This window comes from Microtus oregoni, unplaced genomic scaffold, assembly GCF_018167655.1.
Source record: "Microtus oregoni isolate MIOR12 unplaced genomic scaffold, Mior012 000007F_ref0000211, whole genome shotgun sequence".
NCBI lineage: Eukaryota > Metazoa > Chordata > Mammalia > Rodentia > Cricetidae > Microtus > Microtus oregoni.
The window spans coordinates 52,454,095-52,469,352 of record NW_024543066.1 but is presented as its reverse complement, the minus strand read 5'-3'; the positions used below and the strand labels follow the sequence as shown (position 1 = coordinate 52,469,352).

Genomic DNA, 15,258 nt, shown 5'->3' with positions numbered 1-15,258 from the left:
GCCGTGCGCATGCGCCGGCCGGGCGGAGTGCAGCGTGCCGAATGTCCGGGCTGCGGGCGCTGCTGGGCGTCGGGCTGCTGGTAGCGGGCTCGCGCCTGCCCCGGGTCGCAGGTCAGCAGAGTGTGTGCCTTGCAGGGCCTGCCTGGTGGGGGACGCCGCGCCGGGGTTCGGAGACCATGGCGAGCGCCGCGGTGAAGTACCTGAGGTACGGCCACCTTCTCCCACGGGGGCGGGGCGGGACAGGCCGCGCCCCCAGCGCCCCGACGGCGGACTCAGGCCAGGACTTTCCTCAGCCAGGAGGAGGCGCGGGCCGTGGACGAGGAGCTATTTAACAAATACCAATTCAGCGTGGATCAACTCATGGAGCTGGCCGGGCTGAGCTGTGCCACGGCCATTGCCAAGGTAGGTGGCATGGTGCAAAGTCTTTGGGAGGCATGGGTGGGGAGGCCTCCCGCGGTGGAGCAGAGGGCCGTGACTGCCAGACCCTTTGCGCCTCTGCCTTCAGGCTTATCCCCCCACGTCCATGTCCAAGAGTCACCCTACCGTCTTGGTCATCTGTGGTCCTGGGAATAATGGAGGGGACGGCCTGGTCTGCGCGCGACACCTCAAACTTTTTGTGAGTATATGAGCTAGCCTTTGTGAAAAGGTATAAGCAGTCTGGAATCAGAGATTGAATTGCTACATTCCTTTCCAACCAGGGTTACCAGCCAACTATCTATTACCCCAAAAGACCTAACAAGCCGCTCTTCACTGGGCTAGTGACCCAGTGTCAGAAAATGGACATTCCTTTCCTTAGTGAGATGCCCCCAGAGGTAGGTGGCTTATACCTCATCTCCCCAGTAAGTACTGCCTCTGCCCTTCCCTTCATGTTTTCAGACCGAGCTGGCCTGCCTAATGTCTGCCCGCCATAAAAGTTGCTCTCCGAGTAGCAGCTGTGCAGGAGCCCCTCTATAGTGTGTGCTCCAGCACTTCCCAACACTAACAGCTCCGGGCACCCCTGTTCTGCAGTCAGTGTCTTCCCCCAGCGTGCAGTTATCACAGACCTGACTCTCAGGGCCTCATCCTACGCCTTTTCTGTAGACGCATGGATTTAGGGGTGGGAAATCTGAAACTTAAAGAATTAACTTACTCTATGTAGATGGGGATACTGACATGCAGAGAAATGGTTTGCCCAGAATCACAGAATCAGAGCAAGGCAAAGCTAAGGCAGAATTGGTCCCTTCTGGCTTCCAGGCTCAGGCTCCCTACACCGTCAGCCCCTTCCTCCCAGAGGAAGCAGGCAGGCAGGCACTCAGAATAGAACATATGCCTGAATTCAGAATGGCTGCAGTCTGCACCTTAGGAAGCAATTATCTCCATACCTCTGTAGTCTGTGGGTGCAGGGACAGCCCTTCCTATATGACAATACATTCTTCCTGACATTCTTCTGCTCCCCTACAGCCCATGATGGTTGATGAGCTGTATGAACTGGTGGTGGACGCCATCTTTGGTTTCAGCTTCAAGGGTGATGTTCGGGAGCCATTCCACAGCATCTTGAGTGTCCTGAGTGGACTTACTGTGCCCATCGCTAGCATCGACATTCCCTCAGGTGCTGGGACCCAGATGGTGTGGGGGTCTGGTGTTCCACCTGTCTTCAGGCTGGTACCCAGAGGACTGGATTCTTGACCCACAGTAGAGACCAGATCTAAAATAATCTGAATGTACCTTTCCATGCCCCACATTAGGGCTGGGGAGCAGAGTTCATGCTGACCCTGTGGGAAAACCCAAACCTGATAGTACTTCCTCACCACCTTCTCTCTTCAGGATGGGATGTAGAGAAAGGAAACCCTGGAGGAATCCAACCAGACTTACTCATCTCACTGACAGCTCCCAAGAAGTCTGCAGCCCATTTTACTGGCCGGTATCATTACCTGGGGGGACGTTTTGTACCACCTGCTCTAGAAAAGAAGTACCAGCTAAACCTCCCATCCTACCCTGACACAGAGTGTGTCTACCGTCTACAGTAAGGGAGGTGGGCGGGCAGGTTTCTAATAAAGGCTTGGTGCCATCTCTCTTCAAACCGGAGTCTTCTGGCATTAATAATTATCAGCAGGCTACGCTTCGTTTGCGAAAACAGACCAGGCGTCTGTAAGCAATGGAAAATAACTCCATACCCAGGAATGAAAGATTCTTGTTTGTGATACGCAGGGAGGTAGATGATACCTCTAAACAAACTCAGCTTAGCATTGTAGCGAGACCCCAAGAAGGTAACAGAGCTTCTTCAAAAGTCTCCAAGGGCTGTCTAATTTGTTTTCAGAACGTCACATGCCGGAAATGATGATATTAACTGGGAATGACCTCATTTAATCATGATTAGAAACAGGCAGTCTGGAAGGCTAACCCAGCTCATACATCCAAATGTATGTTTTTCTTAATCTTCACAGTATTTACAAATGAAGACATTCTGCAGGGTATATTGGTACAGGCCGAGGTAGAGGCAGGTGGATCTCTGAGTGCTAGGAAAGCATGAGCTATATTAAAGAAATCCTGTTTCAAAAAAACAAAACAGTCTTTTCACATACGTCTACATTTTTAGACTTTTACCAGAGACACTTCTTCAAATAGAAACTCCTATCCTAATTTTTCTTCCATCATCCTTTAGCTGGGCACCAGGGTCTGTACTTTTTGGACAGGACATTGTTCAGGGAATGTCTCCCCCTCAGCGGACTAGTGCTCCTTAGCTGCTTGCAGAGGGGCAAACCCAGGCTACCCCTGAAGAGGAATCAGCAGGGCTGCACTGGAGACCGCCAGTCCCTCTTCGGCTTCTTCTTCTTCTTGGCTCTCTGGTCAGTGTTGATGCCAGCTCTCTCCTTTGGATGTGCCTGACTTCTCTCACCTTCATTCTCTACTTCCCAAGTCCTGCCATCATCATCTTTATCGCTTACATCCAAGACCACCTCCTCAAGACACTTCTGTCTTTTCTTCTTGCCTCTTCTGACCTTTCTCTCTCTCTTTGTTAGGCCATCCTTCCCTTCTTCATCTTGGGTGTCCAAGTCCTCCCCACAGTGCTGCAGCTTCTTGCTGCTTCTCCATGGGTCTATGCCTGCTCCACTGTCCCCTGCCTTTGGCCTGCCTGTCACATTTCTGCCTCCTTTATCACAGACTTCCATCTCCCCCTCTTCTTCATGGTGCTGCCTCCTCTTTTTCTTCTTTTTCCTAGATGACTGATCAGACTGCACTGTGCTCAGCTCTCTAGGCCCACTTTCTCCTTCAGCCTCTTCCTCCTCACTTCCTACAGCCATTCCCTCTTTCTCTTCTTTCTGCCTCCGTTTCTTCTTCCTGCTTTTCTTAACACTCTGGTCAGTGTATTCTAGAAGTGCCTCACCTACGTTCTTTTCAGGTGTTACAGCCTCTTCCTCCTCTCTCTGTTTCCTCTTTTTTTTCTTCTTTCGGGAGGGCTCCCTGTCAGTCTGTGGTTGAGAGGTGCCCACATCCTCTGAGCCTTTGAACCGAGCCAGGAAGGCCTGCTCTTGGGCCTCCAGGCGAGCAAGTTTGGCCTTCATTGTGATCCCAATCCGGGCAGCCCTAAGAGATGGGTCCAAGTCAGCATAAGAAGTTAGGAATAGAGGGGAGGGCAGCTGCCTAACTTCAAACACAAATGCATCAACAACAGCAATTATTTCCCTGGAATGGAAATAATTGAGAGGTGGCACCGGCTATTGTAAAGCATAGGCAGAAAAGATGGGAAACCCAGAAGGCGACCACAACTTACTTGTGTGCTGTTCGCCCCTTACAGGCTTTGAGTAGCATCTCATCAGTCAGACTGTAGGGGCAGATGACAAATCACAAACAGATGGTGAAAAGGCTTGATTTTTTTCTGTCTAAAAAATATACATTTTCACTATTTCTTATTCAAAACCTGGTACTTTTTTGAAGTACTAAGAATACAAAGAATATCCTGTCTAATTAATTTGACAACCTCCCTTCGAAGAGCCCAGTCAAGTATTAGGCTTACTTGTTCATCCTCTTAAGATGCCAAGGTCTCTCCTCCCACATGCCCTCAATACCAAATACAGTCTCACATCTTTGGAGGCAGAGGCTTGTGGCTGTCATCACTGCTGCTCGCTCTGTCAGGCTTCTCCTCACCTGAGGTCAGTGTGGCTGTCTGGAGGGAAAGGACCATGGAGATGGATGAAGCCAACGACACCGTTACCAACTCTCCTCCCTTTAAGAAGCCCTACAACTCACCACTGTGCCCTTGCAGAGCTGTGCAGCCTGTGTATTTCAATTTGGGCAGGAGATGGGCCACAGTTATTGGGAAGTGGAGCAGTGTAGGACCGTATTATACGGGCTGATAGTTTTACTTTGTATGGCGGCCAGAAAAAAACCCATCAGAAAAAAACTTTTCTTGTCTTTTGATTAATATGGATTTAAAAAGGCTGTGATATGTTAAATTGTGGATTATTTATTGTTAAGCCTCTGCCTCCCGAGTGCTGGGATTAAAGGTGTGCGCCACCACCGCCTGGCAACATTTTAGATTTTGATACAATGTAAAACATTCAGAGATGCTCTAAACCAGCTGAAAAACCATTTTCAACTCAGGTGATCCTCCTCTCCTTTAAATAGGAGACTATAGTCTTTAGGAGCATGATTATTCATAAAACATTATGATTTCTCCTGACAAGAAAGTATGGCTCCAAGACACAGAACCCAAAAGTTCTCTCTCTCCCCTAATCTCTTTTGTTCAGAGATGGGTTTGAAGCTTCTCCCCAGATGCCTCAAACAGGAGCTCACATAATTAAGATGCCTGTTTTCCAAAGGCAGATGCCATCATCTGTCCTGTGGCAGAAGCACGGGTTTTATTAAAATTAATAAGAAGGAGTGGATTGTAGGCACATGTTATACAGGCCCACATTTCTACACTGTATGGCGGTCAGAATTTCAGGCCACAGTTTGCACCTGCCACACAGGAGGTGGTTACCCGGCCTTTCCAGACAAACTGAGGCCATCCTAAACAAAGGTCAGGATATGCTAATCTCGCTCTGCTCCTTCTTTGTAGTTTAGGAGGTGGTCTGGGAAAGGAGGTGTTAACAGTCTGCGTGACAGAGCAGGCGTACAGAGCAGCCAGAGATAGGAAGACGTGACACAATGACATAGAGAGGTGTGGAGTGACCTGAATCATTCTCCCCGCTACCTAGGAAACAGACTGCTAATGAATTTCCCCTCAGTTTACGTTTTGGTATAAAAGCTGTTTGGAGAATAAACGTGGGTGAATTTCCAGGATTTCATGAGGGATCCCTGAAAACTCCCTCCCGATACAGCCATGTGAGTTGTTCCTCAATTATTCCCACGCCTCCCCTATGGTTCGAGAAACAATTAGGTCTTGGCTGGCCAGACCATGACATAGCAGCCAGGGCTTCTCTGGCTCATAGACGGCTGACTGTAGCACACGCAGGGAAAGGTGTTTCCAGTTAAGTTTTCATAGTGGAGTAGGTGCCAGGAGCTGACAAAAAAGTCAGCACTCCTATTCCCAGTAGTTTTGTTTAGTAGATGAACAGAACCTTTATGGGCCATGTAGCTCAGGACCGAGTTGAAGGACAGTGAATGGGTCCAGACGGGGAGACAGCTCAGCTGGTAATAGCACTTGATGTGCAAGCGTGAGGACCTAAGTGCGGATCTCCAGCACCCACACAATGCTGGTCAGGCATGGCTACCCACCTGTAATCTCAGCACGCAAGAGGTGGATTCAAGTGAGAGACCCTAGTTTAGTCAAGGAAGATACCCAGTGTCAGCCTCTGGCCTCTATATGCATATACATGCATGAGCACTTGCACACACGTACCCATACATGTGTGGACATGTATACATGCACAAAAAATAAACAGAAAAAAGAATGAGACGAATCTAGTCCAGATGTAATTACATTAGCAGTTGGGATAAATGTTGCCCTTCCCACAGATAGCTCAGGCCAGGGTTTGAGTAGTTTCTAGAAGGTGCTTATGTATAATCTCAGTCTGAAAGTCAAGAAACGGTTAGCAGGCAGAGAAAGGGCAGGAGGGAGAACATAGCTTCTTGAAGGAGAAGCAATAGACCTGCTTCTGTCCCAGAGAGACAGGTGGGAGTGAGCCAAGAGGGATAAATCACAGCCATTCAAGCCGATCTCGTCAAAAAGGGTGGAACCAGATGGTGGCGATGCATGCCTTTAACCCCAGCACTAGGGAGGCAGAGGCAAGTGTATCTCTTGAGTTTGAGACCAGCCTGGTCTACAGAGTAAGTTTCAGGATAGCCAGGGCTACACAGAGAATCATTTTGAAAAACAAAAAGGATCATGATCCGATTTGGGTTTCAGAAAGAACCCTGCGGATGTTTTGTAGAAAGTCAGCTAACTGTACTGGAAACTGAGACCAGAGGCAAAGAGTTTAGATGCCAACAGATGTAGAAGCTTGGGAAGGAAGCCCCGAGCACAGGTTTGTGCTCCTAACTGCTGGCTTTCTACAGCTGCAGTAAAGAAGTTGGAAAGCCCGGGTTAGGTTTTTTCCTTTCGAAGCCGTCTACGGGTTCCTCAGCACTCTGTGTTTCACCCTTTTGGTCACGTATGTAAGATAAGGATCAGGCCCCATGGGAGATAGGGACCCAGTAAAGAACTGCACCTCTCATTCTGGTACCTTCACAAACTTCTGGTACAGCAGATTGGGCTTGGGGTGATTACGCTGGGTGGTCTCCGTGGAAAGACGCCTGATCTGCACTCCGTCCTGTCAGGAAGCATCGGTTGAGAAAGCAGCATGCTGTACCTCCCTGTGGCACCCCAGACACATTCATTCTTCAGTGTACCTGACAAGATCATACCTTCCCTGTGTCCACTACCAGGCTGGCTGCAGTCTTGTTGAAGAGATCACTCCACCAGTGGTTTGTAAACTCCTTGGCAGGGTCATGTCCCACCTCCAGGTAAATAATAAATGAAAGTCACAGTCTGAGCACCGCCCCAGCCCTCATGGGTGCCCTCTCACACTCATGCTGGTCATTTTCCAGGCTTACCCCATGGGTGTCTTGCTTCAGCGTCACCTTGAGGGCCTGGGTGATGCCATTCTCGTTCCGGCCCAGGCCCTTGCCTGCAGAGGACAGCGAGTGGTTTATTTTGCAGCTTGCCTTGAGCCCGCAGCAAGTCCTCCTGGGCCAACTGCCGTGCCTTTCACTAATCACTGGGTTACTATGAACCTTTCCGAATCTCCTCACTCTGTTCTTTCTAACACTGCGCCACAAGTGCCTCTATCTGAGCCAGGATGATCTTTTTCTGTCGTATTTCTACTGCCTCCTCCAATCTGCCCAACTATTTGTACCTCATTATCCCCCATTATTGAAGAATGAGAATTTCATCCATTCTTCCTTTTTCCAATAGGTCAGAAAATTTATGCTTCTAAAATTTTTAAACTAGTTTCTCCTCTGGTTGAACCGACATGGGGCAGAAGAAAGGGAGTTGGGAGGATATGGAAGGGGCCCTAAAACACCTTCAGTCCATCCATGTTTTAGCAGCTGCTCTTCAGCAAACTTCATCCCGCGACTCTTGACCTTTGGGGTGACACTCATGGTGGGCAGAGTCTTTGTCCTCAGATTCTCACCAGGAAGACGTGGTACCATCCTTTGAATAGGGAAAGAAAGCCCTGGAGACGCAGCCTGGACAACAGAGCACCTGTCTAATGCACATAAAGTCCCAGGTTTCAACCCACAGCATCCTACAGCACACGTATAATCCTAGCACTTGGAATACAGACGCAAGGGGACCAGAAGTTTGTATCATCCAGAGCCATATAGAAAGGTTGAAGCCAGCCTGTGTTATCTGAGACCCTAAGTGAGTGAAAAAGAAAAGGGCACCGTGTGGTCAGTAGGCAGAATGCTTGTCTAGCCTGAGTGAGGCCTGGGTTCAATCCCCAGTACCATTCACTGGCCTTGGCTCCTAGACAATAGCAAGTGATGGCCAGAGAGATGGTTCAGTGGGTAAAGGTTATTCCTGCCAAACCCATGACCTGAGTTTGATCCTAGCGACTTACTTAGTGGAAGGAGAGAACTGACGTCCACGGACTGTCTTCAGACCTCCATACACATGCACATGCACACACATACATGCACACACGCACATGCACACACACATGCACACACATGCATGCACACATACAATGCACACACGCACACATACATGCACACACATATGCACACAGCACATACATGCATGCACACACGCACATGCACACACATACATGTACACACGAACATGCACACGCGCACATGCACACACTCATGCACACACATACATGCACACACGCACATGCACACACATACATGCACACACGCACATGCACACACATACATGCACACATTAAAATGTAAGCTATCATGAGTAGCTCGCTAGAAGTCACACAACTAACATATGGAGAATTTAAACCAGTAAGCCTGTCTGCAGAGTCTGTAAGATCTCCCTAAATTATTACCCTGTAAAAACAAAGCAATGAGGTGTTTGGTATCTTGAGCTAGAGACTGGTCCTTAAGAGAGCCTACCATCTATAGCAATTACTGGTTCAGGTTTCAGAAGCCTCCTTTTAAACTGTTCCGCTTAGGAAGGGGATGCTAGCAACACTGAATAAACAAAGACGGCTGTCACACACAATCACCTCATGTTTCAACTTCATAGATAGTTCTGTCCAATAGGTGTTAACCTCATCCTACAAGTGAGGAAAAAAGGACCTGGGTTTCTTGCCTGAAGACCCATTCAAGCAGTTTGAACACCAGCCCAAATTGCATGATTCTGAGAAACTGCATTTCTTTACAGTTACACATACTCCTTTTGGACCTACCTTGTACACTAAATTTGCCTCCAAAACGGTTAAGCAGGCACACAACACTGAACAGACTACCAGTGTCAATTTGTGCTAAGATCATCTGTTATGGGTATAGGAGACAACTGATTTCTGTTTTGAGACTATGTACCCCCATTAGCCTGAAACTCTCTGTAGACCAGGCTGGCCTTGCCTGCCAAGTACTAGGATCAATACTATGTGCTACCGCCCTGGCTGCAGAAAACTGTCAAAGCTGACTAATGGGGCTACTTGAGTTAATCTGGAGTGTCTCAAAGAGACAGCTCTAAAAGGCAAAACTTTCATCAGATTTAAAGTCTACTAAATACCCTTTATTGAGTCCAAAAAACTTTTTTAAAATATTTATTTATATTTATTTATTATGTATACAATATTCTGTCTATGTGTATGTCTGCAGGCCAGAAGAGGGCACCAGACCTCATTACAGATGGTTGTGAGCCACCATGTGGTTGCTGGGAATTGAACTCAGAACCTTTGGAAGAGCAGGCAATGCTCTTAACCACTGAGCCATCTCTCCAGCCCCGAGTCCAAAAAACTTTAAGAAATGCTCTTAAACATTATATATTGGTCTAAGAATGATGAGCAGAAGGTGACAGGTGACATCCAGGCATGGGCTGTCCAAGTCTCCCAAGGAATTAACAGGAAAAGGGTATTTAATAAATGTAAGATGTAAGGGACACCTGAATGTTTCTAGCTGGAACAGCAAACTGAGAACTTTACAAAGCAGGAGACAGAAATCCAGAGAGTGATCTGGGCGCTCCCTGCTCCTAGCGAGTAGGGGCTCTGCATCAGTAGGAGATGCGGGGAGGTGGGGGGCTTGGAAAACCTGCAGTGTACCATAGTAATTCCTTAATAGTCACTTCAAAGGGCAGAGTGAGACAGAATCCACAAGGGAGTGCTTCAGTGGGGGCAGAGATAGAACAGCTGTAAACACCATTTCAAAAGGGTCCTTCCTGTGAACTGCACTCTTGGGAAACAGCAACACAGTGACACAGGAGCCTCTAGACTTCAGGGAAGTCATTGGTGTGGAAACCTAGTGGGACGAGAGTTTGCAGGGAACTTAAACACACGTGTCGAGCAGTGTGCCAGGGATGCAAGAATAACATAGGCAGGCCCAGCACTTGCAACCAGGAACCTGAAGGAGGTGTAACTCATACCTGAGACTCCACCTGTGAAACAATGCTCAGACCATGACTGTAACACTAGCTCCCGAAGGCTGACTTCTGGGAGTCTGGGAAGGAACCTAAAGAGCCAACCAAAGGCCAGATGGCTTTCACACTCTCCCTACATACCCTCCCTCCAGCACATTCCCCTCTAATACCCAAAGAACACACCGACCAGGTCTCCAGGGCCCCCTCCTGGGAGCTGGAACTATTCTTGGTTATTCAGTCAGCCGTTAGCTTTATCCCAGAGGCAGGGCCTACCCAGCCTTACCATTCCTTCTTTGATATATTTCCTCCCTTAATTTCTCTGCCCACCCAGGACTAAATCACCTGTTTTCCCCCGAGTTCCCCCCCCCCCCCCCGTGCACAACGTTCCATTACTTCCTTAAATGATTGGTACTTACTTGGCTATTGCTGTACTTCATAGCAGGCCTACTCTTTGATACTTTTTGTGCAGACAGTATTCTAATTTCAGGGGAGCAATGGGGATCAAGATGGATGTCGTGACAGCAGTCTAGCAGAGGAAAACAACACCTCAACCCTAGAACAGCCTAGGCCCTCCAGAACATTGCAAACACTTCTGAAGAAACAAAGATGCTTTTAGAAACAAGACCTCTTTGAATTCAGTTGTATGGGTATTCGCCTGCATGTATGTGTGCCAAGTGTACACAGTGCCCTCAGAGACTGGAAGAGGCTGCTAGATGCTCTGGAACTTGTATTATAAATGGTTGCAAGCTACCATGTGGTGCTGGAAAGTAACTCAGGTCCTTTGGAAGAGCAGTAAGTACTCTTAACCCCTGACCACCTTTCCAGCCCACTTAATAAATTCCACCAATGACCCACTTCCCAAGTCACAAATCTCAAGGAACACAAAACTCCAAAGCAACATAAGATACCAAGAGTAAAAGGTGGCCAGGAGTGTAAGACAGGACTTTAAAAAGCAACAGTACCATAAGAAAAGCCAGGCACAGGTGTGCACCAGTGTGGGAGATGGAGACGGGGAAACTCTCCAGGGCTTTATTTTAGGCCAGCCTAGTGTAACCAAACAGTTAGAAACTCTGTCTCAAAAAACAGGCAGTTAATTCCTGAGACATTACACCTAAGGCTGACCTCTGGCCTCCATATGCATGCACGCCCATACACACATTCAATAAATAAATAAGTAAACAAACAAACAGCCCCCGAGTTAGAGAGACGGCTCAGTGTTAGGAGAACTGGGTGCTCTTCCAGAGGAGCAGGGTTTGATTCCCAGCACCCACATGGCAGCTCACAAACTTCAGTTTCAGGGGATCTGACATCTTCTGATCTCCGGGAACCAGGCACACATGTGGCACAGACATACAAGCAGACAAAACACCCACACATATAAATTCTTTTTAGAGTTATTATTTATTTATTGAATTAAGCCACTAAATCTGTGGCAGTTCTTTCCGTAGCAGTGACACTAACGCACAGGATAAGGACCAAATGTTAGAGACAATGAAGTTATATGATGTATAGAATGACAGTTTTGGGGCCTGGAGAGATGGCTCAGTGGTTAGGGCACTTGCTGCTCTTGAAGAGAAAAGGGTTTGGTTCCCAGTAAGCACAAGGCAGCTCACAACTCCCCAAACCCTTCTATTGACAGCAGGCACGCATCAGACGTACATACATACGAGCAGGCAAAACACTTGTATACATAAGAAATAAACTTTAAAAAAAATAAGCAAAGCAGTCCTGGCAGCCCTGTGTGGTGGTGCACAGGAAACAGACCAGCAGATCTCAGACAGAGGCCAACCCATCTACATACTGAGTTTCAGGCCAGTAAGGGGACATAGTGAGACCCTACTTCACACAAACAGTAAGTTCGGCTCTCAAAACCAGACCCCTTTGGGTTGAGGCCCACGAGGTAAAACTCTTCTCATAAATCCTCTTTCTTATGACTGCACAGACCGTGTGATTTCCCAGGTACCATACAAGTGATACCATTGCTCTGTGGGGAGAACATACCCTATGTACTCCAGTGGCTAGGAACGTTCTCCAACTTCTGCACAGCTAAAAGCCAGCAAAGTTCACAAAACCTTTTAATGGGGGGCTGGGGCTACCAGGCATCTCACGTATAAAGAGGAGGCACATTTAGGACAAACCACATTTCTATCCGCCTTTCCACCAGAAAGGATGTTATATAAAGCCCAAGTGATACCTGAACCTTGAGCACAGCGACAGAAAGAGTGAGGTGGCCCTACCCCTTCGCTCCCTTGTTTGTTTTTTTTTTTTTTGTTTTGTTTTTAGATAGGGTCTGCTGGCCAGGGTTAGAGACCGGCCAGTTTCTCTCTTCCAATTGCTACCTTGCTTCTTGATATAGAAACACAAGTAAAATTTAGATACTGAGGTCACCTTAAAACCTCTCAGAAATCATTTTATTATTTTAACAACAACAATCATACTCCACACTTGTAGTGCACTGACTCAACACCAGCCTGCTCTTAACTGCTTCACATGGATTCTCTATGCCTGCCAACAATCGTAGGAGAAGGTACTCTTTATCCGTAATTTATGAAGAAGAAATCGGGCACTGATAACTTTAGTTACTCGCTGAAACCAAATTGGCTGATAGTGAGGAATTTCAGAAGCTGCTATTTTTGGGTTCTTAGTTTGTTATGCTCTCTCTCTGTAAGACTTCCCACATCCTATTCTTCGACACAGTAATTCAAAATCATACTCCCCGGAGTCGGAGACGTTTTTATTTCCCAGCCCTTGACAGCAAGAACGCGTTTAGTGTTTTTGGACAGAACTGAGTAACGCAAGTAGGAATAGCCAGGCGTAGGCAGACGCAGCTAGATCTGTGAAGGCTGCAAGCACACTCTGAGGCACTGTCCCCTCTCCAGTCAGTTTGCAGGGATGACCAGAGCCACCCGATTGCAGCAGCCTAAAAGGCTGGCCGCTGTCTTTTTCTCCACAGCAGCAGTCCGCAGGGTGGAACTACTGGCGGATCTCTGCCTTTGCTCCTGCCCCTGAGGAAGCAAACCCCTTACCTTCAGTGCGCGATCCTCTCCGTGGAAGCACGTGTCACGCCCGGCGTGGGCGTCGCCATCTTCCCGGAAGTGCACTTCGGTCCTTCTAGGACACAGAAACCATAGAGATGCCCGGGCTGTCAGAGGCCAAGCTTCCAGCTGGTTGCCACGGAAACTGAGTTCCTGGCTAAAGTGCAAGCGTCCTCCTCTCAGTCCGATTTCAGGTCCCTCGTTAGGCCACAGAGGCTCAGGGAAGGACCGATCTATATCATCTTGAGACTTGCGGGGTCGATGCTTCTGGGAGCTTCCCACACACAAAGCTTGCTCAATCGAGAATCCCAGGAATTCTCCCCAGCGCCTGCAAGACTTACTTAGGTGAAAGTTATGAGAGTTTTCCACAGCCTGGGAGAACCTGACTCCTTAAAAGTATCCTCGTCTGGGGACGCCCCTCCTACCTTCCATGCACCTTTGGTCTATCAGAAACCCGAGGAATGCCTCCAGATGTCTGGTTCCGCACCGACCCTGGGTTCCAAATTACACATCCTTAGTGTCTATATGGGCTAATCTAAAAAAATCTCCATTTAGGAGACCTGAGATTAGCCATACTTGTTCAGCTCCCAGTCCAAATCTGGCCTCAATTGGACAATGGCCACCACTGGCCCAGTTTGAAAGAATCTATTTTAATATCTAAATTGATTTAGATAAATTCATAAGACAGAAGGGAGAAGGATCTGAGACTCCTCCCACCACATAATTCCCAACACATCCTAATACGTCTGATCCCTGCAACTCGGTTTTGCAACTTCTCCCAGAGCACGGACTAAATAACTTCTATTCCCTTCCCCCAAAAGCCTCCCCGAGTCCTTGGGAAATGAGTCATAAAGTCAAGATTATGCCGGGTGGTGGCGCACGCCTTTAATCCCAGCACTTGGGAGGCAGAGGCAGGCGGATCTCTGTGAGTTCGAGGCCACCCTGGTCTATAGAGCTAGTTCCAGGACAGCCAGGACTGTTACACAGAGAAACCCTGTCTCGAAAAACAAAACAGACAAAAAGATTATGTCTCAACTGTGACAGCTTATAACACAGGGGGAATAGTGACTCTGGGAACCATGGATCCAGAACTTCAAAATGGAAACAGGACAGCCATCTTCCTGCCTCCCCCCCCCCCCCCCCCCCCCCCGTGCGCCCTCCATTTCTCTGCCCCAACGAAGAGCCAGGCATTGCAGCAATATTGACAGCCAACGAGTCCAGGACCCCCGCTTCAGAATGGCGGCGGCATGCACAGCAAGTTTCTTTATGCAAGGCATGTTTTTCTGTCTGGGAAAAGTCCCTGATGTATGACCTGAAGCTGCTCTTGGAACTCCTTTTTACCTTGTGTTAGTTGATTCTAACCACAAGACTAGATAGTCTTGCTTGAGTTTTTATGGTTTCTGTTTGACGGTCTGTAGGTTATTATTGGCAATTTAATGTTCTCATAAGAGAAAAAAATACTTGTTGTGTTTTTCAGGTTGTCTGCCTCCATCTGCAGACACACACCAACTGGTTATGGATGAAAAAGACCCTGGGTCTTAAAAAAAAATCACTCAATAATTTCAACTGTGCCTGATTAAAATAATCACAACTTGGGACTGGAGAGATGGCTCAGAGGTTAAGAGCTATGGCTGCTCTTCCAGAGGTCCTGAGTTCAATTCCCAGAAACCACATGGTGGCTCACGGCTGTCTGTATGAGATCTTCTAGCCTTCAGGCAGAACGCTGTATGTACACACACACACACACACACACACACACACTTTAAAATATAGATAATAAAATATATATTACATTTACCTATACATACATTTTTTCTTATATATTACATAATATATATTACATTAAAAAAATCACAACTGGGCTTCAAGGCTGACAAGGTCATCAGCTCTTCACCTGAGTAGCCAGTCTTTCCTCCTATCCTCCTAGCTGTTGTATGTGATTAGGCTTATGAGAGAGCTCAGCCCTGCAGCAGTGGTGATGCTGTTATATGGACTGGCTGAAGCCTAACACTTTCCCTTTGGCAAATTTTCTTACAACAAATGGAAAATAATCAAGAAAATTTTATATATAAAAATTAAAACAACTAAATATAATTACAAATATCTAACTTTATAAATTTTCCCCTTCTTTTTTTTTTTTTTTTTTTTTGGATTTTTTGAGACAGGGTTTCTCCGTAGCTTTTTGGTTCCTGTCCTGGAACTAGCTCTTGTAGACCTGGCTGGCCT

The 15,258-nt window shown here is 47.5% G+C and overlaps 2 protein-coding genes across 3 annotated transcripts; one reads left to right on the top strand and one right to left on the bottom strand.

Moving 5' to 3' along the window:
• On the top strand, positions 1-2,054 carry Naxe (NAD(P)HX epimerase). 2 transcript variants are annotated; one of them, XM_041656316.1, is made up of 6 exons: positions 1-205; positions 294-402; positions 506-616; positions 699-812; positions 1,441-1,588; positions 1,804-2,054. In XM_041656316.1, exons 1-6 carry the CDS (start codon positions 42-44, stop codon positions 2,004-2,006), a joined length of 849 nt encoding a protein of 282 aa, XP_041512250.1. In that variant the 5' UTR covers positions 1-41; the 3' UTR covers positions 2,007-2,054. The 2 variants fall into 2 exon arrangements, with proteins under 2 accessions (XP_041512250.1, XP_041512251.1); XM_041656317.1 differs by lacking the exon at positions 699-812.
• A 2-nt stretch (positions 2,055-2,056) lies between these two features.
• Gpatch4 (G-patch domain containing 4) lies at positions 2,057-13,321 on the bottom strand. The gene is made up of 8 exons (XM_041656315.1): positions 13,024-13,321; positions 7,485-7,615; positions 7,015-7,088; positions 6,826-6,918; positions 6,645-6,731; positions 4,062-4,144; positions 3,752-3,802; positions 2,057-3,564 (listed from the first exon to the last, which is right to left on the bottom strand). The coding sequence occupies exons 2-8, from the start codon at positions 7,612-7,614 to the stop codon at positions 2,763-2,765; spliced, it is 1,320 nt and encodes a 439-aa protein (XP_041512249.1). The 5' UTR covers position 7,615; positions 13,024-13,321; the 3' UTR covers positions 2,057-2,762.
• Between the last annotated feature and the right edge of the window lie 1,937 nt (positions 13,322-15,258).